General features: G+C 48.1%; 1 protein-coding gene across 1 annotated transcript in view; it reads right to left on the bottom strand.

Annotated features, from left to right (window-relative positions):
* Nucleotides 1–27500, bottom strand: part of meis1b (Meis homeobox 1 b) — a 71041-nt gene that overhangs the window by 30165 nt on the left and 13376 nt on the right. The window contains exons 7-8 of the mRNA XM_080849306.1: nucleotides 26096–26207; nucleotides 7960–8105 (exon numbers count right to left, since the gene is read on the bottom strand). Coding sequence (XP_080705432.1) covers nucleotides 7960–8105; nucleotides 26096–26207 — 258 coding nt within the window. The remainder of the gene's footprint in view (nucleotides 1–7959; nucleotides 8106–26095; nucleotides 26208–27500) is intronic.

Genomic DNA, 27500 nt, shown 5'->3' with positions numbered 1-27500 from the left:
AAACCACATATCCTCTGGTGACGGCATTAACGAGAGATCTGGGGGGATTGGGGGGGGGGTGCTGGATTTCAGTGAGCAGGCTGCCCACCTGCTTGCCTGCGTGAAAAGCTATCCACCACTGTAGGGTCCTCGTGGCAGCAGCTCCGGCGACCCCATGGTCACTTTATAAAGTTCTCACATCCTCCCAGGCTGTGGGTCGGCATTCAATGGTGGCGAGGCGCACGTTTGAGGGGCCAGGGGACGGACGGATCTGTCCTACGCTTCCCCGTCTGCAGGCGGCCATTTTGGGGGTGGTTCAGAGGTTACATGAATTAAAACTTAACTGCCCTTCAGGGATGGTAAAGAGAAGGGGGAAACTAAGAAACCTAGAACAGCTCTGCTGAAGAAAAAGGAGGAGAAGAGAAGACTTGAGGGAGAAGAGAAGAGAGAAACAGACAAAGGGCAGGTCGGGGAAATCGGCTCTTTGATGACATCTGATCACACAAAACAGCAGACGTTGGGGACACTGGGGCGCTTGATGAGGTGTTTGAAGAAAAGAGCTCTGCTCTCTCTCTCTTTCTTTCTATTTCTCTCACTCCCCCTCCCTCCCTCCTTCCCTCCCTGCCTTCATCAATCATGGCACAGATGGCCTTTCAAAGCCCCATGTCAGGAGTGGCAGAGAGGCGTCCATCCACCGGGTGGAGGCTGCCAATTCAATCCATTCTGCCCAACAGAAACCAATGCCTTTTACCCTGTCAGAACGGAAGGCTTGCCAATGATGGATATACACGTTTCTCTCTCTCACTCACTCTCTCTCTTTCTCTTTCTTTATCTCTCTCTCTCTCTCTCTCTCTCTGGAAGGGGGGTGGGGTGGGGTGAAGAAGGCATCTATCCACAAAGACGTGCCCCCAAAGAGCTGGCTGCCTTAGGTCCCTTGGGCCTGTCAGAGGGGTAATTGATGATGTTTTCATTACAAGGTGTGGGAGCACAGGGGGGTGTTGGAGGGTGGGGGGGGGGGGGAGTAGGGGGGGTAGGGGTGGTGGTTGTTGGAGTTCAGGGGGGGGGGGGGGGGGGTCGCATCTTCACTCAATAGGCCGACCCAATGCTGAGAGATTGACTCAGCTGCTTCGAGCCAGACACTAGACTTTTATAACACACATCAAGTCGTTTGCCAAATGTCCTGCACACACACACACTTTTTCTCACTCTTTCTCTGTATCACTCTCTTTCTTACTCTTTCTCTGCTTGGTTGCTCTCTTTCTAAGATAAACACTAGAGCCAAAACTGAAAAAAGAAAAAAACACAGTCAAAACAGCTGAGAGTAGAGAGTCAGTCAACTGCAACAAACATAGTAAAAACAGAGCAGGGAAACACACACACACACAGCTATACCGAGCACAAGGGACACACACACACACACACACACACACACCCTTCTCTGTCTTTATTCCAATTCTCCTTCTCCTCATTCTTGTCCTTTCTTTTTTTTTGCTATGGAGTCTCATGGTTAAGGGCCAGGGCAAGTTGTTTGATACATGCTGTCTGAAAATCCCTTTAAGCTTTTAATTCAGTGGCGCCTCCGCTGCTGCCCACTCAGATGAAATTAAGAAATAACCGGAGACCTCAGGCCACTAAATTGAATTTACAAATATTAATCTGAAAAGACTTTTTTTCGCCCTTGTCACACAAGAATGAATGAATGAATGAAGAGACCGAAGACAATGCGAACACTTGTGACTCAAGGCCACTTCTGGGGGTCTTTTCTCTCTCTTTCTCTTCCTCTTCTTCTTCTTGTTCTTTTATTCTTTCTCTTATTCTGCTTATTGCTGTTTTTGGTTCCAGAGACACACACACACACACACACACACACACACACACACACACACACACACACACACACACACACACAGTTCTTTTGATATAAACGGCTGCTGCTGCTGCTGGTTGGCGGACTCCTGCTCTCTCCTGGGGTTCTGGGGCTGAGCGGGCTCTGGAGCACCGGGCCAGCCGAGCAGAGGGGGCTCCCCGCCAGGCCAGTGGCAGCGTGGCGTGCCAGGGTTGCCATGGGTGACCAGTGCGCTGACATCCCAGGGCTCGGCAATAAACAGCCAGTGACTAATGGCATGTGAGGCCCAGTCGACCCCTGACCCCTAATGGCCCAGGCGGCTTTTTTGACGAGGCCATTCATGGCAGCACTCGGCGGCTAACTGCTACCATGCCTGAACTTTGTTTACGAGGGCGTCCGTCTTCCTGACTCCATGGAGCCACGCGGGAGCCCCTAGTGCCACATGGAGGACACAGAAAAAAGGGGAAAAAAAGGGAAAAAAGAAAAAAAAGGAAAACCTTTGTCCATGTTCAAGCAGGACAAAATGGCAGCAAAGGAGGGGGACCTTGGAGTGGATTATATCAGAGCGAGAAAGTGAAATCCTGTCACTTTGAAATATTCTCAAGAGGTTGACGGCAGTGCAGGGAGCTGAGGCAATCACCTCCCTCGTGTTTCTATAGGGGACAGTGAATTTGCTGGAGGTGGTTAAACTGCAGAGGACAAAGATGTAGAGCACACACTAGCACGCTATCCTCTCATGAGGTAGCTTCTATTTGGGTCTCTTATGATCCAAGACTCTCTGAGTGAGTTTGAACAGGAGACGGAAGGTGTGAACAGACAGAGGGTGACTGCAGTTTGCCCTGTCCAACACCCAACACCCCATTGATAATATTCGCTGTGGCATGCTGCTGCCGTGGCAAGCTGTCACCATGGCAACATGACTGACAGGTCTGATTGGCAAGGCTGCTCCAACAGAGACTCACGGGATGCTGCTGCTGCACTCTCCAGCCGCACAAACAATGCAACTCATAAATGTTGGTAACCCCAGATCTAGGCATTGTGGACTCTGGGCTGTACGACCAGTTATCCCAGCCCCCTTCAGGGAAAGGCTGGACTTCAACTCCCCTAAAGGAAGTGAGATGAGGTGGACATGATGCATAAGAAAGTACAATGCTGACCAACACCCCAGACTATTTTAGAAGGCAATGAAGCTCTGGAACACGCCATCACTCTGGGGCCAGACGCAGGACTCCCAGCTTGTGTTATTTTGAGATAAAAAAACTCCAGAAATCCAGCCCTCAAAAAAGCCCACCAAGCTTTTTCAAACATTAATGCGTGGAAAGGTCATATGGTCATATGCTAAACATCTGTATTTTTTTCGACCTGGTGTGGAAACAGCTAGAAAGCACAAGCACGGGCGGCGAGATTTTCAAAACCCCTTTTTTTTTAACTCCTTTTCGCCTGCAACTTCAGCCTTACGATTGCAGCAGAGGAACATTCACCCCAATTCCCCCCAGAACAGGGCACAGTTTCCCCACCCCACCCCACCCCAGTCTCAGACCCACCAGCTCCCTCCCCAACCATCACCAGTCTTTTCTTCTCCTGCCCATGCCCGCTCAGGATTCTTGGGCAACCTCGGGACCAGGGCCCTCTACGCGGTTGAGCTCAGCGAGTGCAGAAATGAGTTATAGCACTTTTCACACCTGTTTCTGTTCAAGACGATGCTGCACTAAGATGTTTTTTCTCTCCCTCCCTCCCTCCCTCCTACTCTCCTTCCCTCTCTCACTCACTCTCTTTCTCTCTCCCTCCCTCGCTTTCTTTGCACACTGTGCTTCCAGGAGGAAAAGAGCTGCACCAGCATTGTTACATCTGTACGCAAAAGGGTGCTGAATTAGGCCCTAATTGCATTAACAGGGATTATGCCTTCCAGTAGATTTTTTTTCTCTTTCCCTCTCTCTCGACATGAACACTGTGTTAAACGAGGGGTGAAAAAAACGACAGAAGGGCGAGAGAAATGCACGTTGTGTGCTGCGGTTGCACTTTTATGAGCTGTGACTGTGGCTCCCTCCTGCTCCGACAGCTCTGTGTACAAATAAGAAGAGGAAGCCGCCCGCCTCTGTGCCAAGCCAATATTCCTGTTGGTCCAAGAGAGGAAAAAAAAGAGAGAAAACTAGCAAAGGGCCTCCTAACAGTGTCTGCATGGCAACAATCTGAAGCCCTGGATTTCATCTAATTACTCTATCACATAATTTCGCAAATTGCCTCTTCATTGGGGAACAGAGTGCAAAGCACTGGCACAGTGGGAATTCAGGCAATGCCTTTCATTTACTACTCGTTTCTTGTTAAATTAAACAAGAAAATACCATTTGTGAGAAGAGGGTGGAAATCAGGAGGGAAGGAGGGAGGAGGGGGAGAAGGAGGAGGAGGAGAAGGAGGAGAGGGAGAGGGAGAGGAGAGGAAAAAAAAGAGTCCAATTACACGCCAGAGGAGAGGGAAAAGGGAAAGGGGTGCCTGTGCATTTCTCTCCAGGATGCCTGGCACAATCCCACCGTTTCTTTTTTCTTTTTTTTTTGGTCAGATGAGCAGAATCAACAAGAGTCAGAGGAAGAATAAAAAACAAAACAAAACTTTCAGGGTCCTTTTGTTGTTGTTGTTGTTTTTCTTACCTCACCGCAAGTTTATTGCGCTGCGTTCACACCAGCACTTTACAGCATTCTGAAACACCCATGCGTGGAGAGCAATTAGCTAAGTTCTTTTGTTTATATCTGCAACCCCACCCCCCTTTCGCTCTCTCTACGATTCTTTAACACGGGGGCCTGCAAATAGTTTCTATTCACTTGCTGCGCAACACCATCAACAATGCAGCAGCGAAACTGAATGAGAGTGTGGCGATTTCATTAATACTTAATGTTTACAGCAACACACGGACGCAAATGTAAAACACCCGCGCAACAGAGAAACTCTCAGAAGAGCTGTAAGAGTCTTTGGGCTGTTTGGATCTCTTCGACCTCTATCACTCTCCTGCTGAGGGAAATGTTTTTGCTCTCCCCGCTCTCTTTCTTTCTCTCTCCCTGCCTCTTTGTCCCACCATATTGCCTGCTGTAGTAATCTCAGGCATCCACTCTCCTTCCCCTTCCGAGTCTGCACAATGGCTGCTCTGGTCCTCCCGTGGAATTCTGGGTAAATGCCTGACCGCTGGACTATGCACGAGTGTGAGGGTGTGGAAGATGGAGGGGGGGGGTGGGTGTTCTGGAACAGGTAGCCGGGTATCACTTCCAAAACCATTCTGACAATTCTCCTAAGGAATCTAACCATGGGTCTGTTCCAGATTTTGGAGAACCCCTCTGTCCCTATCCACCTCTCTCTCTCTCTCTCTCTCTCTCTCTTTCTCTCTCTCTCTCTCTCTCTCTCTCTTACTTTCTCTCTCCTTCTCTTCCATTCCTTCCCACACACACACAAACACACACACAGAAAAAAAACACATTCTGAAGAAGCTATCATCTTACAGTGTGTTTGCGAGGCCTGCTAATTACGGCAGTGTTTATCTGCAAGGGCCAGGCCGGCTCTCCAGTCTTCACACCCTGCACTCTGTTGATTTAACAGAGGAGGGACATCAGATGTTCACTTGTGACTCATCTCATCAATCTTCCAGTCCTTTCTCTCTCTCTCCCTCTCTATTTCCCTCACTCTATGCCTCTCTCTCTCTCCCTCTCTCTCTCATTCTCTCTCTCTCTCTTTTTTCCTGTGTCTGTTCGAGGCCCTGACGAGACTGTTAATGCTCCCTCCAACCACAGAGAGAAGGGGACAGAAGGCTGCTCAGCCTCATTGTCCACCAGGTCAGTCAACCATGCCTCACGTGCTGGTTGTTGTTTTGTTCGTCGTACAAATGCTCCGGCTTTTAGTGAGCCGGGCAAAGGAGGGAGTGAAATGAGTCTAATTCTCCAGATTCACCCCATAGCAAAGCGAGAGAGAGAGGGAGACAGAGAGAGTGAGAGAGGAAGAGAGAGAGAGAGAGAGAGAGAGAAAGAGAGAGCAGGCCTCTTTTACAGAGCACTAGCAGAGTGGTTTCTGCTAGGCTCCTCTTTCTGCACAGTCACCCATTTGGCAGCCATTCAGTTCCAGGTTATTAGGCTTATTCCCTCATTCTTCCTCCCTACTTTGCTCTTCCTCTTCCGATTCACATTTCTGTCCCACTCTCCCTCTTTCCCCCCCTTCCACTTCTCCCTTCTCTTAATTTATGATTCAGATTCAGAGTCTTTCTACTCTCTGGTTCTCGCTCTCTCTCTCTCCCTCCCTCTCTCTCCCTCCCTCCCTCTCTCTCCCGCCCTCCCTCTCTCTCTCCCCCCCCCCCCCCCCCTCTCCCTCTCCCTCTCTCTCCCTCCTGCGGCTGAGGGCTAGTTGTTGGCAGAGTGTCTGCCTACCCGCCAGGCGCTCCTGATTTAGCCGCTCAGCTCCTGCACCCAAACCCAGAGACACAAACCCAACAGCCTGCACTCAAAGCACACCGCGGTCTGCCGGAGACGGAGACGGAGACAGAGACAGAGAAAGAGTGAGAGCTGGGTCTGAGTGCCGGGGTCTGGCATGGGTCCCCTCGCCGACCTCCTCTCCCTCGCTGCCGTCACTGATAGCACTGGTCAGTGACTCAGAGTGCTTGCAGCTAATATAACCCTTATGATTCCTGTGTGTGTGTGTGTGTGTGTGTGTGTGTGTGTGTGTGTGCGTGTGTGTGTGTGTGTGTGTGTGTGTCTGTGTGTCTGTGTGTGTGTGTGTGTGTGTGTGTGTGTGTGTGTGCATGTGTGTGGCGAGTGGACTCTCTTTCACACACCTTTCCTCCTGAGGCCCCATGGAGAGTGAGTGTGTGTGTGCATGGCAGGGGGGTGCGGGGGCCCAGGGGCACGTGGGGGTCTCTGGCTGGGGGAGGCAGGGAGGGGGGCAGGGTGTGCAGGGGTAGTTACTGTGGCACAGATGTGAGGCTGGGGGGGGGTGTATGTGGGGGCATATGTTTGGGAATGATCAAATGGGTTCTCTCTTCCCCTCCACAGTTTGGTTAGAAACACATTTCCTCCCTGCGCCGAGATCAAATGAACGGTAACAGTAATCTCTGTTTTTGGTGAGCGAGGATCAAACGCCAAATTGCAGTCTTCTGGAATTTGTATCACTGCGTGTTGACAAAATATCAGGGTCCGCCACCTGCTAATTAGAGGTGTATTTCCAGTCGCTTGTTTGTGTTTGTCAGCATGCGTGTGCGTGTGTGGGTATTGTGTGCGTGTGTATGTGTATTTCCTGACTGGTTGGTTTCCGCCTGGGTTACACAACTCAGTTTACCCCAAGCGATACTGTCCAAGTGTGCCTTTTAATGGAGTCAACAGTTCTGATTGGGGAAGATAAGTGGTGGCTTTATGGAATGTCAAACTTAAATTACTTTGTGGTGACTGAAATAGAGGAACTGCAATCCATCAAACGGCAGAGAAAGAGCATACCACATCAATGCTCTCGTTGTCGTTTTGGCAGGTGGTGGTGGGGGCAACCCAACCAGCCGATACTAGAGCCGCTACTTCCCAAACACTGCGTTGCACGCAGCCACGCTAATGCTAAGCGGAGCTAAGCTATGCTAATGCGAATTGTTAACACAGAGCCAATGTTAGTTTTTCAATGCTAATGATGATATGCTGTTGTGGCCTCTCTCTTTGTCTCCTGCGTCCCATGTCTACATTCGCTCTCTGTCTTTGCTCATAAGCATATGTAAGCTTTCCTCCAGAGAGCGATGAACAATCACAGAGTGCACTAGAGAGGCCTTGAGAATCACTCAAATAAAACTTAAGATCAGGATCAAGGTATGGGGGTATGTGTGGGGTGTGTATGTATATGCGTGTGGGATGAGAGAGATTGAGTGTGAGTGTGTATGTGTGATGTTAACGGAGCATCAAATCTCCATAACATTCATCCTAAGCCAGAGGCCTTGTAGCTCCCAAACTTACAAAACCATCACGTCTCAACAGATGAGGAGAGAGGGATAGAAGTGCTCTGCAGACTACCAATCCAGCCATCAATTGAAGCGATCTTCAGAGCTGTTTGCTCCACCATAACTTGGCAAGGCAGCCAGGTTGATTGACACAAGAGACAGACAGGCAGGGAGCATGGTATGCTGAACTTACCGTCAAGTGCTGGAAGAGCCATGCCCTCATGATGTTGGTGGCGACTTTGGGAAAGATTCCTCGCTTTTTATTGCGCTTCTTCTCTTTGTCGGGGTCGTCATCGTCCCCTGTGCTGGGAGAGGCCACACTGTTGTCCAGGACGTCACCTGTTAGAACAACACAACACAACACAGACAGAGAGTTAGCGCAGGCCTGCTTAGCGATCGGCTATATTTTTCTCTCGTTCAGCTGTAACTGACACTCACATGCACAGGCATCCACATACACAAGCACATGCATAAACACACACACACACACACACACACACACACACAGACACACACACTTAAACTCAACACAAACACATACAAACACATGCAAACTCACAGAGCCTGCTTTTCATACAATGTGGGTGAGAGCAACAATACAGCTCTGGTACGCCTGGGATACAGCACCTCTGAATGCATTCATTTTTAATAGTTTCATAAATAACCTTCTTTTTTTCCCCATTCCCCTGCACCCACAGCTGTCACACCCAAAGGAGAATGAAATGAAGAAGAAAGCAGAAAAGAAAAAGGAAAGAAGGGGAGAGAAAAGAGAAACGGATAGAAGGGAGAGAAAAGAGAAGCGGGTGCACAAAGGAGTTGTAAGGTGGCGTTCTCACCCACTCCTCTATCTGGTGCTCTGAGTCACCAAAGAATTGAAAATGACAGCGAGATTTAGTCTTTGTTATCCTAAGGGGGGGAATATTTATTGAAGCTTGCCCTGGGTGCATTTTTACCTCAGGTGGGAGGGGTGGGGGGGGGGGCAGAGAGGAGCAGGGGGGTGGTTACACAGCAATACAAAAGGGAAGGGGGGTATACAGCTCCCTCACAAACAGACGCCTTTTCAAAACCACCAGCATTTTAATGACAATGCTTCACGGGTGCTTACAGCAACCTGTGGGCGCTCGATAAGGCTTCATTAACGGCCCTTAAGCAAACCAGGGGAGAGGGGCATAGAGAGTGAGAAGGAGAGAAAGAGAGAAAGGGAGAGACAGAGAAAGGGAGAGAAAGAGTGAGTAAGAGGGGAGAGGGCTTAGCTTGCTTTTTGAACTGGGGGGACTGCACTTGGGGCCTAGTGTGCCTCTGATGAATGCTGCGAGAATAAACGCCACGCACTGTCTCATTCATACCCACCCCAATTATGCTCGAATTCTTTCCATGATGCGAGGCTCCCTCTATCCCTGCCTCGAAGAAGAAGAAGAAGAAGAAGAAGAAGAAGAAGGAGACAGAAAAGGAGAAGAAGAATGCCGCTTTTCATAATTGTCATTATCACAATGCAAGAAAAGCATCAATCCCAGGCCCAGGTGAAATAATACATCATAAAAGAAACATGAGACAGGTAAACAAGCGCACGGTGCTGGATATTTCAATGGGATAACTCACTTTTGTCTGTGTGCTCTGCAGCAAGGGGGCCAGAGCCTGCGAGCGGTGTGGGGAAACTGTTTTTTGATTGATTACGCATAAAGAAGCTCGCAGGCCTGATGCTATTCACAGCGCCCAGGTAAAGATAACTGCATTTCAACTCTTCTCTTTCGGGCTCAGATTTTCTTTAGGGGGGGTTGGAGTGGGGGGGGGGTGACACAAGGCACCTGCATAAGCCCCGATTCATTGATAATTAATGGAAATGTCAGCGGTAATCCGGTTGGAGATAACTTTTTTCCCAGCTTTGCGCATCAATGGAATAATCAAGGGCCTAAAACAGTCTTTGCTCCCGATTACCTCAGGCAAAAGAATTCCTGAAAGCATGCCTTGAGGGCACCTGAATTATATACGCCATTAGGAGAGCGCAGGCTTTCTACATTCCATATAAAACACTCAGCCAGCGCTTTTTTCCCCAGCCCAGCCTCGCTCCAAGACACAGCCAGCCTCCACAAACAGGGAGCAGAGAGGAGAGAGGAGAGAGGAGATTTCTCTAAAGTGAAGACTTATGTAGAAACGCACTGGAGTGGAGTTGTTCAAACGAAACGACTGCAGGAGAGACTGACCCAAGAACTGATACCAACCCCAATGCACTGATCAAAAACACACACGTTCACACGAAAACTCATTAAAAAGACAGTTTTGATGGCCTCATCAACTAATGCCAAAAACATCCCTGCCCTAATGAAGAGTTTGTCCTTCCTACAGCTTTTAGGCAAACAGACCCTCTCTGCTCCGACCTGGGAGGAAAAAGGGACCGCTGGTTTGTAATCTTAGACAAGATTTTCATTGGAAGCAAATGCTCTCAATCCGGTGTAAAGACCAGTTCATGTTCAGCAAAGCTTAGAATAATAAACCCAGGGCTCGTCCCATGCGAGTAAGGAAAACAGAAGCAAACATGGGGTATCAGAACAGAGGAGGGAGGGAGGGAGGGAGGGAGAGAGAGAGAGAGAGAGAGAGAGATCTGAGGGGGTGGGGAGAGGCAGTCTGGGGTGAGCTGGTGTGTTGTGTGCTTGTTTTCGTTGGGCTTCCCTCGCTCTCCTCTCTCCTCCTCTCCTTAAGATGATGTTTAACCTCATTCCCTGAATATTTCTACTAGAGTCTGACCTCTCCGACACGAACCCTCAAAGAAAGGAGAAGAGGAAGGTGGGGGGGAAAACAGAGCCGGAGCCGTCAATTTTATTGGCATTTCCATTTTCGCTGCAATTTGATACCGATCACCTCCATGAGGTCTGGGGCTAATTTCTTCTCCTCTCTCCCTCCCTCAGTCCCTCCCTCTCTCTCGATCTCTCTCTTTTTTCTTTCTTTTTTTTCCCTCCTTTGCTCTCAACGCCGGTGTGCGAAAGCCGAAGCATGCGGGCAGCGGCAGCACACGGCTGCTGCCCTGAGCGGCGGTTTTTAAAATGTCAGCAACGGTGACTGTGTGTGTCGCCAGGCCTGACTTCTCCCCGCCACCTGAATAAAGGCGAGTCTGAAAGGGTGGAAATAATCATAAAAATGATGCTAGTCCATAAACAAGCTCTCAGCCTCATTAGTCCAGCAGCAGGCTCCATCGGCAGATTTATGCTCGTTTTTTCGCTGATGCCATGAGGAAATGCCACGGGCGAACTGGGCCCGGCTGCTAATGGTTTATGACAGCGTCTTAGCAACTAGTGCGAAGGGGGTGGCTGTGTGCCGCGGTGCTGGCCGGCGAGCAGGAGCCAAAATGTCATCTCATGTGCCCATGTGTGGCGGAGTCTATGTGGCAATTAGAGGGCCGGCCAGTGACTGGAGCAGGCCACAGGCTCAGGGAGATGCCCCGCGGCTAACCAGGGAGAGAATTTTTTATGACCCTCCTCACACACTGCCCTGCATCGCCCCTGTGCACAAATCAGGTTAGTGCTTCTCTCCAACCCCCTCCACCTCCAGCAGCAGTGCAGCAGCAACAGCAGCACAACAACCCCAGCAGTTTCCTTTGTCAGGGAGCCTCTGCATGTCCTCCATTCACTCCCCTATTCTCTCTTTCTCTCCTTTTGGCTCTCCTTTTTCCCTCTCTCTCTATCCCTCTCTCTCTCTCTCTCTCACTCTCTCTTTTTATCCCCTCTCTGTCTTTGAATTTCCTCTGCGTCTGCCAGTATCTTGCCCTACATCCTTGTCTCTTGTCAGTGCGTCCCTGTCTCCTCTCCACTCAAGGCACTTCCTGACATTATCAGAGGAAAGCGGGGTAATCCGATATGATCTGATTACTCCGAAGGGCCGCTTTAATTGGTGCTACCTGTTCCTCTCGCCGGGGCGGACACGCATCAAATGGTGTCGGCCATTTTTTCTGTTGAGTTACAGATTAGAGCGCCGTCACTTCGGCTCAGTGGAGCAGGGCGCGGAGGACAACCAGTGCAACACCCTCGCAAGAAAACACCCATGTGATGATAAAGCTCGTCCCCCCGCCGCGCCACGCTGCGCCATGCCGCGCCGTGTCCTACTGCGTCACTGTCAATAGGGAGCTCATCAGTGGACAGCACCAGAGGCCGAGTGGCGAGGGATCCGCGCTCCCAATTTCAGCTCCCCGGCCAAAAGCTGTAAGTCAATCTGTCGAGACGTTTCCAGCACAGATGCTTGCCTTTCCCCGTTCATTTTTCTGAAGGAGTGTTTGCGCAAAACTTTATAGGCCATGCTCTAGTGGCCGGCGCTGTGTGGCAGAGAATGATCTTTTTTTCGCCTCCTCCTCCTCCTCCTTTTTCTTCTTCTTCTTCTTCTTCTTTTTAGCACCACATTTAGGTCCACGGATGATTTCATTGCGAGACTGCGGCCTCTCCCAGCGGAGGGATGCAGGTGACCTGTGGCCGCCGCTGCCGCCTCACGGGCCGCTCCTAAGGTTTCAAACGCAGCCTGGGCTCACAGGGGGGGGAGGAACAGCCCTGAACCTTAAGGGCTCACTATCTGGTTCCCTTCTCTACCAGCATATTCACACACACACACACACACACACACACACACACACACACACACACACACACACACACACACACACACAGAAACTTTCAAACAGACACACACACACAGAGAAACTCTCATTCTTACCCATAATCACTTAGAGAGCAAGAAAAAGAGGTAAAGCAAAGAAGGAAAGGGAGGGAGGAAGGGAAGAGGGAAGAGGGAGGAAGGGAGAGAGAGAAAGAAAAGATAAAGTGGCGCTTATTGTATTCACACTATTCACAGGGCCAGAATGGGCCCAGGCAGTGGGGGGTTCCCTTTAGCACGGGGTCACAAGCGCCTCCCACCTCAAAATATTCAGAACATGCAGGAATTCCTGCGGCAGAATTCCCAACAAGGGCCGCTCACTGTTTCAAAGCGGCTGCAGCCTGCCGCCGCACCGACAGCAGGATCAGCAGCAGGAGCCGCAGCAGCAGCGGTGGAAGCAGAGCCTAGGCATGCATTTTTCAAGAGTCTCGCTGGCTCACACTGCCTCCTCAGCCAAAGGAAGTTTTGTATACCAACACACACAGGCAGCTCTCCAGGCTAAATTACATTTGGCTAGCCCACTTTTTTCCAACCCCCCCCCCCCCCCCCCCTCTATTACCGACACCCTCACCCAGCCAACCCCCCCCACCCCAAAATAAGATGCCTGTCTTCCATTCTGCTGAAGGTAATGACATGCACTGTCGACACAACAATATGGCAAGTCTAGACTCTCTTCCTGCCATTTTGGCCAATCAAATCAAAGGCAACTCTATGTTTAAACTGAATAGCTCAAGTCCTGCCAGATCCAGGGCTGTGCAGAGATCAGGCAAACATGATGTGTGTGTGTGTGTGTGTGTGTGTCTGTGTGTGTGTGTGTGTGTGTGTGTGTGTGTGTGTGTGTGTGTGTGTGTGTGTGTGTGTGTGTGTGTGTGTGTGTGTGTGTGTGTGTGTGTGTGTGTGTGCAAATATGAAACGCGCGATGATAGAACAGGACCAATGTAAAAAGAAAGCTTTTTGAAAGTATTGTGCATTTAGCATTTCATGATGTGTAATTACAAGGACTGCGCATAGGAGTGTAAATAGTAATCTGAGGATATGCAATTACATTCTTTCATTACCCAAAATTCATTTGAAATAATGACCGTAAATAAGGATACTTTCATATATTGTGGGCTCTTTTGAACAATAACAGCTTCTTTCCATATACTGAGAGATTGGTTTGTAATTTATCATCTGAGGGATAAAAACAAATGAGTTGCTGGTAATTATGACTCATTTATTGTTGCTTGTGTTTGAGATCTCTCTCACACACACACACTCACACACACACACTCATACACATACTCCGTCCTCTCTCTTTGTTTCCATGTAAACTGTGCTTGAGAAATATTTTTTTCTTTAATCTTCTTTAATGTAATCCATATTTCTGTTAAAATGCTTCCCATTAGTGAAGGAGATGTGTTTTTGTGTGTGTGTGTGAGAGAGAGAGAGAGAGAGAGAGAGAGAGAAAGAGAGAGAGACAGAGATAGAGAGAGAGACAAAGAGAGAGACAGAGCGAGAGAGAGAGAGAGGTTGCTTCTGTGTGTGTGCTTGCCTCTGTGTGTGTACATGTGTGTGTATGCGTTTGAGTGTGTCTGTATGTATATGTGTGTGTGTGTGTGTGTGTGTGTGTGTGTGTGTGTGTGTGTGTGTGACAGAGCGTGTTGCTCAGTCTCCAGTTTGAGGGCTTCATGCATATTCTCTGGTCCCCTGGACTGGGCGGCTGACATACCCAAAGGTGATGGCAAAAATGTCACTGGAAATGTTACAGCAATTTCTCGTCCGTGTCTGAGTAAGGGTCACTTCCACCGCCGCCCCACAAACACATCGGGAAACGCGCTCAAGCCCAAGGGTACAAGCACAGTATTAAACTGCAGCCTTTCTCTCATCCACTCTCTCTCTCTCTCTCCTTCTTTCTGTCTCTCTCTCTCTCTCTCTCCCTCTTCCCTCTGCCCTCTCTCCGCTCTCTGTCGTCATGCTCTAGCCACTGTGGAGAGAAGTGGTCAAATGAAAGTGTGTCCAGGCCGTCAGTTTACCCTTTCATGCTGAGCACTTTTACTGTGTCACTATTGATTTCTCCCCTTTGTGTTTGTTGTGCTCTTTTCCAATCTAAGGATGCAAGGAGGGCGTAGGGAAGAGGGCCACTGAGGTTCAAATGGGAACACTTTCGCTTTGAGGCTCCTCTGATCCTTTCCAAGGGAGAGGCAAAAACAGCAAAGACTGCACCCCCCCCCCCCCACACACACACACACACACACGCACACACACACACACACACACACACACACACACATGAGAGGCGAAAACAGCTCAGACTGCACACACACACACATGCACACATATACACACACACATACACATGAGAGGCGAAAACAGCTCAGACTGCACCCACACACACACACACACACACACACACACACACACACACACACACACACACACACACACATACAAATAAATACACAAGCAGACAAAAACACATAGACACAAGCAAGCAAAATACAAACACAGACCACAAGCACACACATTCATCTTCTCTCACACACAATCCCTCTCCTTTTCTCTCCTTCTCTCCTGAATTCCCTCTCTCAAGACAGCTTTTGACACCTTCTCGTGGCCAAGCTTTGTTCAATATCAAACCGGATGCATGAGAAAACTGTGTGTGTGTGTGTGTGTGTTTTTTCCCCCTTCTCTCCCCTTAAAGGGACACGTCTCGCAACAAAAGCTAAGAGCACTTATCGGTACACAGCGCAACAATGCCAATGTGACCATCCCCATAGAGTTCAACTCATCTGTTGAAGGGCATCACTCTGCCTTCATGAAAGCTCTAATGAAGACATACTGTCTTGCCATCAATGAATGTTGGATATGTCGGACTGGATGTTTGTTCCATTCATTTGTACTCGTTTTGTATTTACAATATCAGAACCAGCTCCGACTATCATCTGGAAAACAAAAGGGTTTCTTTGTAGTCACTATTCGTTCCATCCATTTTTTCTTTTCTGTGTGTGAGTGTGTGTATGTGTGTGTGAGTAAGAGTGTGTGAGTGTGTGTGTGTACATGTGTGTGTGTGAGTGTATGTGTGTGTATGTGTGTGCACGCAGGGGGGATATGGTGAGGGTGGAGGGGGGCATATTTCGGTAATGCACAAAGCGGAACTGGGGGTCTGCGCTTCACTGAAGCAGCGTTTATTATTGGCTTCTGGCAGATCATTTTCCACATGGTGGCTATCTTAATGACACAGGCAAAGATAAGTGCTCTAATACGCAGGGATTTTCCCCATTGCGGCCTATCAGTCCCATTGGGCCTCAAGTACAGTTGATAATAGAAGAACGTTTCGCCACTAATAATAGACGTGAAGGCAATGCCGCCCCACTGCTTTGTGCAGCGGCTAGTTTACACGTGCACTGCTGTGTAAGGAGTGCATTACGGCGCATAAGACCCTGCCTTGCCTCGGATATGGGAAGCAGATCTGCCGGGGCTAAAGAGGGGAGGTTAGAGACCAGAGAAAATCTCCTTTCAAAGAAAAAAGGAGACAACTATTTTAGAAGATAAAAGTAACATCAATTAGCTTTTTTTCCCCCTCTGCTTCTTTGATGGCCTACTCTTCATTCAGCGCAGAATATCCATTATCCCTACATGTGTGGCATTAACTTTAATGAAGTCTTCTTCTTCCTGCCCTCTCCCCCCTTCTTCTTCGCCCCTCCCCTACCCTCTCTACTCCATCCTGACTGTTGGAAGCCTTGTGCTGATGAAACAGGAAGTGGGCTGGTAAGGATGCAAGGGAATTGTAGTTTTATCGGTTTGCCCCGGTGCGTGGCTCAGATAAGGGCCTGTGATGGAAGTGGAGGGACAGTGAGATATGGTCAACGTGTCTGCTTCCTCTGACAGGCAGCAAAGGGGACGAGTGGGCCTGGGTGATAGGAGCTCAGAGCTGGGTAACAGACAGAGGCCAGGAGACAGAGGTCTGGGAGGGGTGGAGGTCACTAACTAACCAACTCCACAGGGGCGGTTCCTGTAAGAAAGCACTTCGACAAACAGAAACATGTACAAATACACACTCACACTCACACTCACACTCACACTCACACTCACACTCACACTCACAACACACACACACACACACACACACACACACACACACACACACACACACACACACACACACACACGCACACACACACACACACACATACATATACAAAACTCACAAACGCAAACACACACACACACAAGCATTAGAGACCATAAACACACACACACACACACAAACACACACAAACACACAGAAAGACCCATGACAGCTCCAGGGACCTCTCCAGGGAACTCCTTTCGCCACAACCTTTTATTCCGAAGGTTATCATTTTAGGGAATCTTTGCCTTCCTTTGCCTCATACAGGCTCAGAGCAGCGGCCAGTGATCAGGTTACCTCTTAAGAGTGTGTGTTTCGCAAACAGAGCCAGCTAAAAGCCATGACACACACACACAAACATGCACACACACACACATACACTCTCTCTCTCACACACACACACACACACATACACACACACACAGACACATTCATGCAAACAGCCTCCCCCTGCTCCTGCAAGGCCCCCTCCCTCCTCTGCCCCCACTTTTGTTTGTTTGTTATCTTTCTTTCTTTCCCCCTAAAACCTTAAAAAGCTTTAAGAGGCCTTTATCTCTTCCCTCCCCAAATCCCTTCAACAGGTATCCATGTCAAAAGGCTGGGGCTGTGCTCCGGGAGGGGATTGTTTAGGCAAAGGTCAGCCTCGGGTCAAGCTTCTGCCCAGTTGTTAACACAGCACCTCCCCCCGTTTAAAAAAAGAGAGAAGGAGGGAGGTGGGGTTTCTCTGCTGGTCGCAAGGCCCCTCCATCTGCGGAGGGGACCGTATACCACCACCCAATGCCCTGCATGCACATAATCCCTCTTCTGAGAACTATTCCCAGGTTGCAGACAGAAAGGGTCAAACACCTCCAGCGTGGCACGCAGAGGGAGAAGCTAAACCTCCCTCCCCGAGACAGTGCATCTTTTGCTGGTGTTTGCTCGCATGAAATTGCCTTTCTGGGGGTGTCATTTCCAAACAGGGGTCGGCAAATTCTTCAGCTCTTTGTTAGGCTTCATGCATAATGGACTTTGCGAAGGAGGTTCCAACGTGGCCAAATTGAATTATTTCAATTCAAGAGCGAGGGAGATTGATTCACATTCAGCCCGGGCAAATTTACATGTTAAAAAAAAAAGACAGACAAAAAATGAATGAGATTAACCATGTGGCCATACTTAAGGACCTCTAGAGAAAGTCAATAAGGCCTATAGAAAAACTGGGGGATGAAGGGAAAAAATAAAATAGAGAGAAAGGAAGAGAATGACAGAGCACACAAGACAGAAACTGACAGAGAGGAGCACTATCTACGAGGATGATTTCTTCATAGCATTTAACGTTCTCCCGCTTTCTCCTCATATCTCTCACTGGCAACTCAAACATCCTTGTTTGTCGAGGCCTGCAAAATGTACGCTCCACTAAACAGCGTGAATCTGCAGGAAAAAATATTCCTGACACAATATTATCGGCAGCGCAGCATATGGCAAACTAGCAGCAGGCTAGTTATCCTCATCCTCTTTGGGGGCTATAATTAGCACAGTGCTGTTTGTGGCTTTAAGCTGGAGTCCAATCTCTGAGATAACTCCTAATAAAAAAAACCTGCTGCCCTCTTCCTCGACGTACATCCACACACTCTGATCACTAGCGGATAATCCTGTCAGTTAATGTAACTTTTTTTTCCCCTGCAAGGGCTTCTGAAAGATTAAGACTTTTGAGTGTTTTTTTTTTTTTTCAGAACAAATCTTGTAAGTGGCTGTATTACTTTGCATTGGACAGGCTTTTACTGTGTGGGTTGAAGGTAAAAAAAAAACACTAAAAAAAATATACAAACCAGCATGCATACGGTAACACACACCCTGTCATGGTCTTTGTAAACTCACACAAACACAAACAAGGCAAGTGAACTGTGAGGCAGTGTTTGGCGTAGGATGACTTTGCTAATCTCTTTATCAAAAGACTAAATAAACTCAGCCCTGTCTGTTTGATGGGAAGCCAAGCTAGGAGGGCCAGCTAACAAATAAAGTGCTAAAGCCCTGTTTGTTTACTGTCACTCAAGGTTCCTGGTACAGCTCACTCGTTTCCCTTCTTCTGACTCTCTCTCTCCCTCCCACTGCCTCCTTTATTCTCTCCTTCCTTCTCTCTGTCTCCTTCCCTGTCCTGCCCTTCCTATCAGCGACGGGCTCAGTGATAGCATATCTCTGTGAGTGCTATCAGGTTTTTCCTGAAAAGTTGGATAGCATGTATCTGATTGAGTCTCTCTCTCTCTCTCTCTCTCTCTCTGTCTCCCTCCCTCTCTCTCTCTCTTCTCTCTCTCTCTCTCCTGCTACTCTTCCTCCCAGGCGATCCTGGGTAATGCTCATTCAGGTCTTTATGAGCAGATGTAATGCGTTGTGACACGCCAGTGATGAGCTGCACTGATTTCTGTCAAATTCGTATAAACCTTTGCCGTAAAGATTAGAAGCCAGAGCATACCGTTGGAGGGGTGTAAGGGCACACTGGAGCAAATCCAAAAAGGATGTCGAAAAAATGGACCGGAGGGTCACACAAATGTTATTTAACTTCAACCATTTTATCTTACTGTGACTTTAGTGTATGTAGTGTCCAATATCAAACTGAAAGTATGGCTCAGACTATGCCCGAAAAAATTAAATGTAATAAACTGTGGCTTTATTATTATTTTTTTAAATACAAATTTGAGATGTTTTAATTGCGTACCCTAAAATGTACAAATTATTATTATGCTGAATTTTCTTCCAAGGTTCCTAAATCTGGTTGAATGAAGAAACGCTGACGAGATGCTATTCCTAGAATAACTGGTATATTGTTTTACACATGACATTGAAGATATCTTTTTACAAAAGGAGATTTACGTTTGGGTTTTACTGGAACTTCATTTATTGCTTGAGGACAATAAAAAGAAGCGTTTTTCACGACCAGACAACCCAGTCTGTGTCACTGAGGCCAGTGCTTCGCATACACCAGCAATTTACTTCTGGCCCGCGGAAAAGCACTGGTTTCGATTTTCTGAAGACTTCCTGTAAACATCTAGAAAGATGCAGAAGTGTCTGCATCATTAACACACCATAATTATAGCATTTTGATCTAAAAATATATGTATTTTTCCCCTCTCTTACACTCATCATCCCGCAGCAAATGACTTCAATCCCTTTCTGAGCACGACTCTCACTCCCTTGGCATGCTAGCCAAAACAAGCCAGAGAGGAGGAAGACCATGTCTAGAGCCTACAGTAACGGTATTAACAAGTGAAAACACCCAGGAGAGGGCAACGAGAAGGGAGGTAGAGAGAGAGAGAGAGGTACGAGAAGGAAGGTAGAGAGAGAGAGAGAGGTACGAGAAGGAAGGTAGAGAGAGAGCGAGAGAGAGAGAGAGAGAGAGAGAGAGAGAAAAAGAGAGAGGGGGGGGGGAATGAGACTGGGAAAACACCAAGGAGAGAGAGTGGGAGAAAACGAGAGAAAGAGCCTGAGGAGGCAGAGAGAAAGAGAGAGCATTAGCTCAACAAAAAAAAGAGAGAGAGAGAGACAAGGGCAGTTCTCTCTGCACACACACACACACACACACACACACACACACACACAAACACACACACACACACCGTGGCCTGGCTGTGGCAAGCTTACTGACGGGCCGGGACAGCACGGCCCGAGCTGGGCACAGAGGAAGCACTGGAGCATCGCCTTAAAGCCCTGAGCAAACAGGAGCGCAAACACAACCTGACACTTTATCATTCCTCCTTTATGATTATTATCTGCCTGCAGACAAGGCGCTCAATCAGGCCTATAAAAATGAGTTAAGGAAAATGATTGAGAAAGCAGAAAACAAGGGTGATATATGGGAGGGAGGCTGGAAGGGAGGGAATGGGGAAGGAGGGGGGGGGGGGGGGGCACTTGTTTGCATGTGTTCTGTAACTTCTCCTCCTTTCTCTTTTCCCACATGACTAAGCGTCGCCTGTTTGGAGATGGGAGGGGATGGTGTCACTGGTCTGGTCTGAGCCCAAGCGCTAACTACCCCTTCCACTGTGGGAACCCTCGGCATTTCCCTTTTCTCAAATAAGATACCTCCGTTTACTCACAGTCTTATCGGTAACGGGGCAATAAAGCCATTGACAGCCGTAAGTTCAGAGGGACAAGTACCTGCATGTTGGCTGATGCATTGCTACTGGGATTCAGTGGGGCAATAAACACAATGGCAGTTTAAAAGGAGAGTGGGAGGTCAAGATTGATTGTGTTTTCAGTAGGCTTCTCCTAGTTGCCAACTAAACAAGCATGTTTGGCTTGCCATCATATTGGCCGATAGGGTGTCTCCTCGTCTACAACACAATTAACACGACATATCTACCTGTCTTTAATGATTAATTTGGTGGTACAACCAAGAAACAGAGCAATTCAAAAGCATTGAACGGCACGATATACTAAGACGATCGAGCAATGCTCACATTATTGTTACCCACCCTTCTCTTTTTGGGATTCTTCCCCAGAAAGGATATTAGTACTGACTTCCTATGTCTTCTTCTTTTCTTTCCTCATCCCAGAGGCTGGTTCACATCCCTCCAGTATCATGGAGAGGTCCACACCACACATTGTATCTCTTATCAGCCATTACGCCTTTCTATTTAACCAGATTACCTTGCCAAACATCAGCCGCCCAGTGATAAAGGCCTACAGGAAGAGGGTGGTGGGGTTCACCCGCCGCAGCCTGACACCAGATCAGTGTGGAGCAGCAAGAGGAAGGAGGGGAGGGTGAGTGGGGTGACAATGGGGGTGACAATAGATAAAAAAAAGCCTCTCTTTCTGTTTGTTTGTGTGTGTATGTGTGTGTATGTACTGTGTGAGTGTGTGAGTGTGTATATGTGCGTGCATGTGTGTGTATATGTGCGTGTATGTATGTGAGTGTGTGTGTGTGTGTGTATATATATATATGTGTGTGCATGTATGTGTGTGTGTTTGTCTATATGTGTGTGTGTGTGTGTGTATGTGTGTGTGTGTGTGTGTGTGTGTTTTTGTGTATGTGTGTGTGTGTGTGAATGTGTGAATGTGTGTATGTGTATGTGTGCTCCTTATTTCGTCAGAACAACAACAGTGCAGCATTTTGTGGGGGAGGCAAAGCTCCTTTGAAGTGCCTCGCAGGTAACGGTGCGGAGGTAGAAAGAGAAAGGCAGGAGTGGAGGCCGAGAGCTCAGCGGGTGGGGGTTAAACGGAGCTGAAACGCCAGAGTGGAAATCAAAAGGAGAGAGAGAGAGAGAGAGAGAGGGAGAGAGGGAGAGGGAGCAAGAGAGAGAGAGAGAGAGAGAAGGAAAGAGAGAGAGATTGACCATCGCCAAGCCATGGCTCTGTGCAGAGAGCCTAAAAACAGTCAATAGGAAGTGCACATGCTCAGGGATGAGAGGGTGTGTGTGTGTGTGAGTGTAAGAGAAAGAGAGACAGAGAGAGAGAGAGAGGGAGCATATTGGTGTGAGAGAGAAAGAGAGAGAGAGAGAGAGAGAGAGAGAGAGAGAGAGAGAAGAGAGAGAGAGAGAGAGGCCACACTCTTCCAGTCTGCTGGACAATCATTCCAATTAATGTGTGACTTTGACGAACACGTGAAGCGAGGGATTGGCTAGCCCGGCTGAACTGGCCCCGGCTTTCAGCTCAATGACGTTTGAGTGACGTTCTGTCTATAGCCTTGTCTGCAGCCCAGGCCTGGAGACAGGCCAATCAGAGGACAGAGGATGTGGGTCAAGGGCCAATGAGGGGCCTCTGTGAATGCCTGACCTTCACATGGGCCAGTGACTAGCCGGCTATGAAGTCAATGCAAGCAGATGACAACATACTTTCACTGGGATCAATGCAGCACAACAAAGACTGGACCAGTGAACACTGCATACTGTAGCGACCAGACCGAAATCACACAATAAACAGCAGAACAATCACCTTACTAAGAGAGAGTTCAGACTTTTTAAATATATATACGTCTTTGATGTACTGCATAGTGCTTGTGTTAGGCATTTTTTAGATCTCTTAAATGAAGCATTAATCAAACTTGTGTTAAAGATTTAGTGACTGTCTGTGTTTGTTTGCCTAATTGCCTTGCAGCACACCAACAGGGTCAAACGGCACTAACTTTCCTCGACTCGGCGCATGGGCTTCTTCCGCTTCAAATCCAATAGCAGAGTCTGTTACGGCACCTCAAATAATGTAAATGTATGCAGACAATAACACAAAGACTCCCGGGGACTATTTTGCTTGGCATGAGCAAATGGTGATACACATCTGACTTCGGCAGTCATCACCTTGTTCTCGTGCACTTTGAAACCTAAAGCCTCTCAAAACAATCCCAACGTGCTTTGCATTTCGCCTCGGCACTTGCCGCCCTCCTCCTGGTCGGGGCTCGCGTCTCTTTAACCCGGTGCCTCTCAGCAGCCGAGGGGTGTCTCTTTTAATCTGCGTGTGCGCACGCACACAGCCTCTGCCAAGAGAACACAGCGAGCTGCAGTGCAACTGCAACGGTCAGGGACTCCACTGTGGTCACAATAATGATTTGTTTTCTTTTTGCCCTCCGAGGCTCGTCACTCGCAAAAAGTAGGATCCAAGACAAAATACTACAAGCAGTCCCCTGAGCACACTGCACTTAAACAAAGAGAGGGCACATATGACCCTTTTTCCCCCTCAAATAGCCACACTAATAGACCACAGCTAATTAAAGAGGTCTTGCTCTGTGTCTCCGTAGGACTCCTTTAAGGGATGTTCCAGCAGAGGCTAGCGAGACGCTGCTAGAGGGAGAAGACAAGCTTTTCACTTTCCTTGGGGAAGTGGCACACAATTGAAATATAATGACGTGTTCAGCCAACTTCGCTTTACTGGCAAAGAGCAAAAGATTCTGAAAACAAACACTGCTAACAATAATAAAACTACGCACTCAAGCACCATACTAACAGCACTACTCCTGTAGATCATCATGCTAATAATAATTCATCTATTTCTGAGTAACTATGCACAAGTGTAAGTGCAAAGGGGGTTCGCTGAGCGTGAGCTAGCATGCTAGTGAGCTAGCTCTTTCCGTTTGAATAAGCTAGGCTGCTGAAGGGACTCCTGTGGAGGGTCGAGGGACGGGGCTCCTCCTCAAGCTCCTACTTTATTATGCTCTGCTTGAGAGATGGCGGAAAGTGATATTTATTAGGTGCACAGGCTGCAAACGCGGAGATGCACACAGAAAGAAGCTCACTCCCATACCGGGGGTGAAAGCAAGTGGAAGACCAAGGAGATGGAAAGAAAGGTCAGAGAGGAAACAATCTCTCAGAGAAATGAGGGGAGTAAGAGAGCGAGAGAGAGAGAGAGAGAGAGGAGATGCGAAGGGGAAGTGGAGAGAGGCTGTTGGTGGCTGTAATAAATAAGCACGGGCATCTTTACTAAAATGAAAATAATGCGCTTACTGGGATTAAGAGGTGACTCCATACAGAATGTGCTAATGCTGCTACTACTTCACACAAGCAGTAATTAACCCACATTAACTTGATGCTCACTTGCGCCACAGAACAAACATTTCTAAGATTACTGAACGCCTAAATGAAACAAAACACTCAACAGCGCATTTCTTACACTTTTTTCCTTAAATGCATGAACGCATGCAGACATATGGCCACAAACTGACCCATAGCTGTACTATTTTTATCTCGCCTTTTGTGTTTCCTCCCACCCCACTGCCCCCAATGAACATTAACAACAAACATAAAAAAGGACAACAACAGTGAGTTGACGGTGGTGGGGGGGTGGTGTGTTAGGGGCAATCGAGGGGGCCAACATTAAAAGCCAGGCTATAATTGGAAGTATGTGAAAAATGAAGTGTCAGTTTGGTCAATAAAGAGCAAAGGTCAGAGCGAGCAGGAGCTCAAACTGGGCACAAAATGTGCTCATTAAGGCAGCCAATCAGAACGCGGCAGACGGCCCGGCCGAGGCCATTAGTCATCGGCCATCTGACTGCCTCAGAAGAGGGCGGCCGTGTGCTCTTACCCCGCTCTCCTCCTCCACGGAAGAGAGGGAAAAAAAGAAAGAAAAAGGGAAAAAAAACACACAGCACTGGTATATAAATCGTTGCTCAGTCATCTGGAACATAATGTGGTCCTTTCTGCTCCCAGCCAGCTCTGCCTGCTGGCTGGCCAGCCCTCAAACTGCTGCCCTGACATCCCCTTCAATAATAAATGAAGTTGCTTTTTTGCCTACAGTTTGTTTGAAACCCCCCTCCCCTCTCCTCTCCTCTCCGCTCCTCTCCTTGTCTCAAACCCTACACCCTATATCTGAGATAAGGAAAAGAATCAAGTCAGCCACCTAGGCGTACCTCCATCCAACATCACCTCCCAGAAACCAAGTGTTCACCAAATGATTCATCTACCACTTAAAAGCAGCGTGATGTATTTCTATTTTACTGAAGCATAATTAAATGCATTTGGATGGCACAAGAGTCGTGTCTAAAGGATGACACAATTATGATCCAGACTAGTCACTGTGCAATTTTATTTGCACAATGTGGCAAACCCCGGGGATTTGTAAGGATTGCTTCCCAGAACCAAAGTGCCCCGGCCAGAATATAGATGCATCATTTATGAACCCATTTTAAATAACAAATCTTTTGTTTTATTTTGCATTTCATCACCATTGGTATGTGTGTTCGATGTTGTTGCTCTATGTTTTTTGGTAACCTATCTAATGCGCTTAGCCAAAAACAGTAACTAAGGCAGTCCTAAGCTTAACAAGACCTCACTTCACCTCTTGAAATGGACCTTTCTACATGGGCATTAGCTAGTTGCCCAGACCACTGCAGCCAGAAGACTGCATCCTGGTGCCTGCTTCATTTTTGCCAGGGGGTAACAATATGTTCTTTATGTAATTGTGGGTTATATGGCTTGAAACATTTTTACATCTAAAATGACATTATTTCTTAGCAGCTCATGCTGGTTAGCAAGCATAGCTGTTGATAGCACATAGCTTTCTAGTTGTGTTGCTGTGGAGCAGCAGTAGGCTAAATACAGATAACCACATAATACGCTTATTCTCAGTGTTGGACACATGACAACATTGTGACAGCTTTAGGTGTTAAATGTCTTCAAAACCTGTCTGTGTTATGACCAACCCAAATAAGTTCAAAGTTCTTGCAGTGCATTTCTCTGAGACAATGCTCTCAATCTTTTAGTTTTTCTTCGTTTTACTTTGCCAATGAGAGTACTAGAGGGTGCTGGTGTGAGTCATGTGACTGGGCCAGCTGACTGTCTGACCGTTGGGGGGCTAATAAAAAGACTGACTCGTCATGTTGTCACACATCCCTTCCAGTGGGGCAGTGATGCTGGATCCAGGACCGATCTCATCACTCCACTCGCATCACAAGCAGCTGTTGGACTTTACCCAGATCTCTTGCAAAAGGGTCACTCAGTGTACTCAACTGCATCTGCTCTCTCTCGCTCTCTCTCGCTCTCTCTCTCTCCCCTAAATCTAAATGTATAAACAAATATGTACAGACACACGTGCACTTTTACCAGTGGACAGATATTAACACTCACATAAACACACACACACACTCATGCACACACAGACGTACTCTCACATCCCATCAGTTAGAGGTCCTTACCTTGTTCGCTGCTGTTGTCTCCGCTGTGTGATGTGTGTCCGCCGCTGGACGGTCCCGGTGTGCCCCCGGAGCGCGTGGACGCTGTGTCATCGTGGTCTCTGTTCCACGAGGTCTGTGGGAGAGAGAGGCAGAGCCAGCTGTCAGACATCAGGCTACTACTACTGCAGGAGTAGCACACCGCCAGCGATAAGAAAACCGCTACACACACACACACACACTCACTCACACACACACACACACACACACACACACACATACACACGCGCGCACACACACACACACACACACACACACACACACACACACACACACACACACACACACACACACACACACACACACACACACACACACGCACAGCACAGAGAGCGACAGGATTTATCAGATACACCTCACTTTCGTGGCTTCTCTGCACAGCAAGTCACACAACTGCTTTGCTAGTCTCTGCCACGGAAGTCCATCTAAAACCTTAACAGCAGGAAACGCACACCATCGTTTGCCTTATCTACCCACAATAAATATTTCAGGCTGGTGTGACAAGCCACACTAGGACTGTATAATTACTGCGTATATGAGGTTCTTAATCTGCTTGACAACTACAACTCCTGTGCCTGCCTGCACAGCCCACGGTCACTGTTTAACAGTGGAGCTAAATACCCTGCCCCCCAATACACCAAGTTCCCAACATTACCAGAGGAAAGAAATCCATGATCCCGACAGGAAAAAAACACTGTGCTGTCGGAGAAGAAATGAAACTAAGCTGAGAGAATCACTGTAGCTCAGGAGAGGAAGAAGTGTACGAGAGGAGAGGAGAAGAGAGGAGAAGAGAGGAGAAGAGAGGAGAAGAGAGGAGAAGAGAGCGTTGCAGACAGGCCGGGTAAAATGAGTCTGGGGACTTATATACACCACTCCCCCCGCAAAGGGGTGTGTGTGTGTGTTTGTGTGTGTACACACAGACCCTTGTGAATCCCGAATGGAAATCAAACACAGGACAGCCACTTCTTAAAATGGACAAACAAACGAAAAACCAAAATTAACAACAACAACAACAAAGCTAAACCAAATTCTATTGACAAGCCGGCTTTGGGTGCACAAAGGGAGAGCCAGTGTCAGCTGTTGAGCGGATGCTGTGGCAAATGGTGCGGACGTGGGGATAAAGGGAAGAGGGCCTGAACAATGAGGAAGCCAGGCCTGGGCACACACTGCCCCATGCGAAGCCTACTTGGACTATAGAACAGGGAACAGATGTTGCCTCTTAGCGCTGGTTTCTTCTGAAAATGAGTAACCTTGGCAGAGGATTGTCTGCAAGCTGTGGGGTGAACCTCGCAATATTCTTGCAAAGTGCTAGCTGACCTTTTGATGCGCTCTTCCGTTTAGTTTTTTTATTGTGTTTAGTGTCATAATA

Source organism: Sprattus sprattus (genome assembly GCF_963457725.1).
Source record: "Sprattus sprattus genome assembly, chromosome: 12".
In the NCBI taxonomy this organism is placed as follows: domain Eukaryota; kingdom Metazoa; phylum Chordata; class Actinopteri; order Clupeiformes; family Clupeidae; genus Sprattus; species Sprattus sprattus.
Note: the sequence above shows the minus strand (reverse complement) of the source record. Positions and strands in the feature narration are given on the sequence as shown.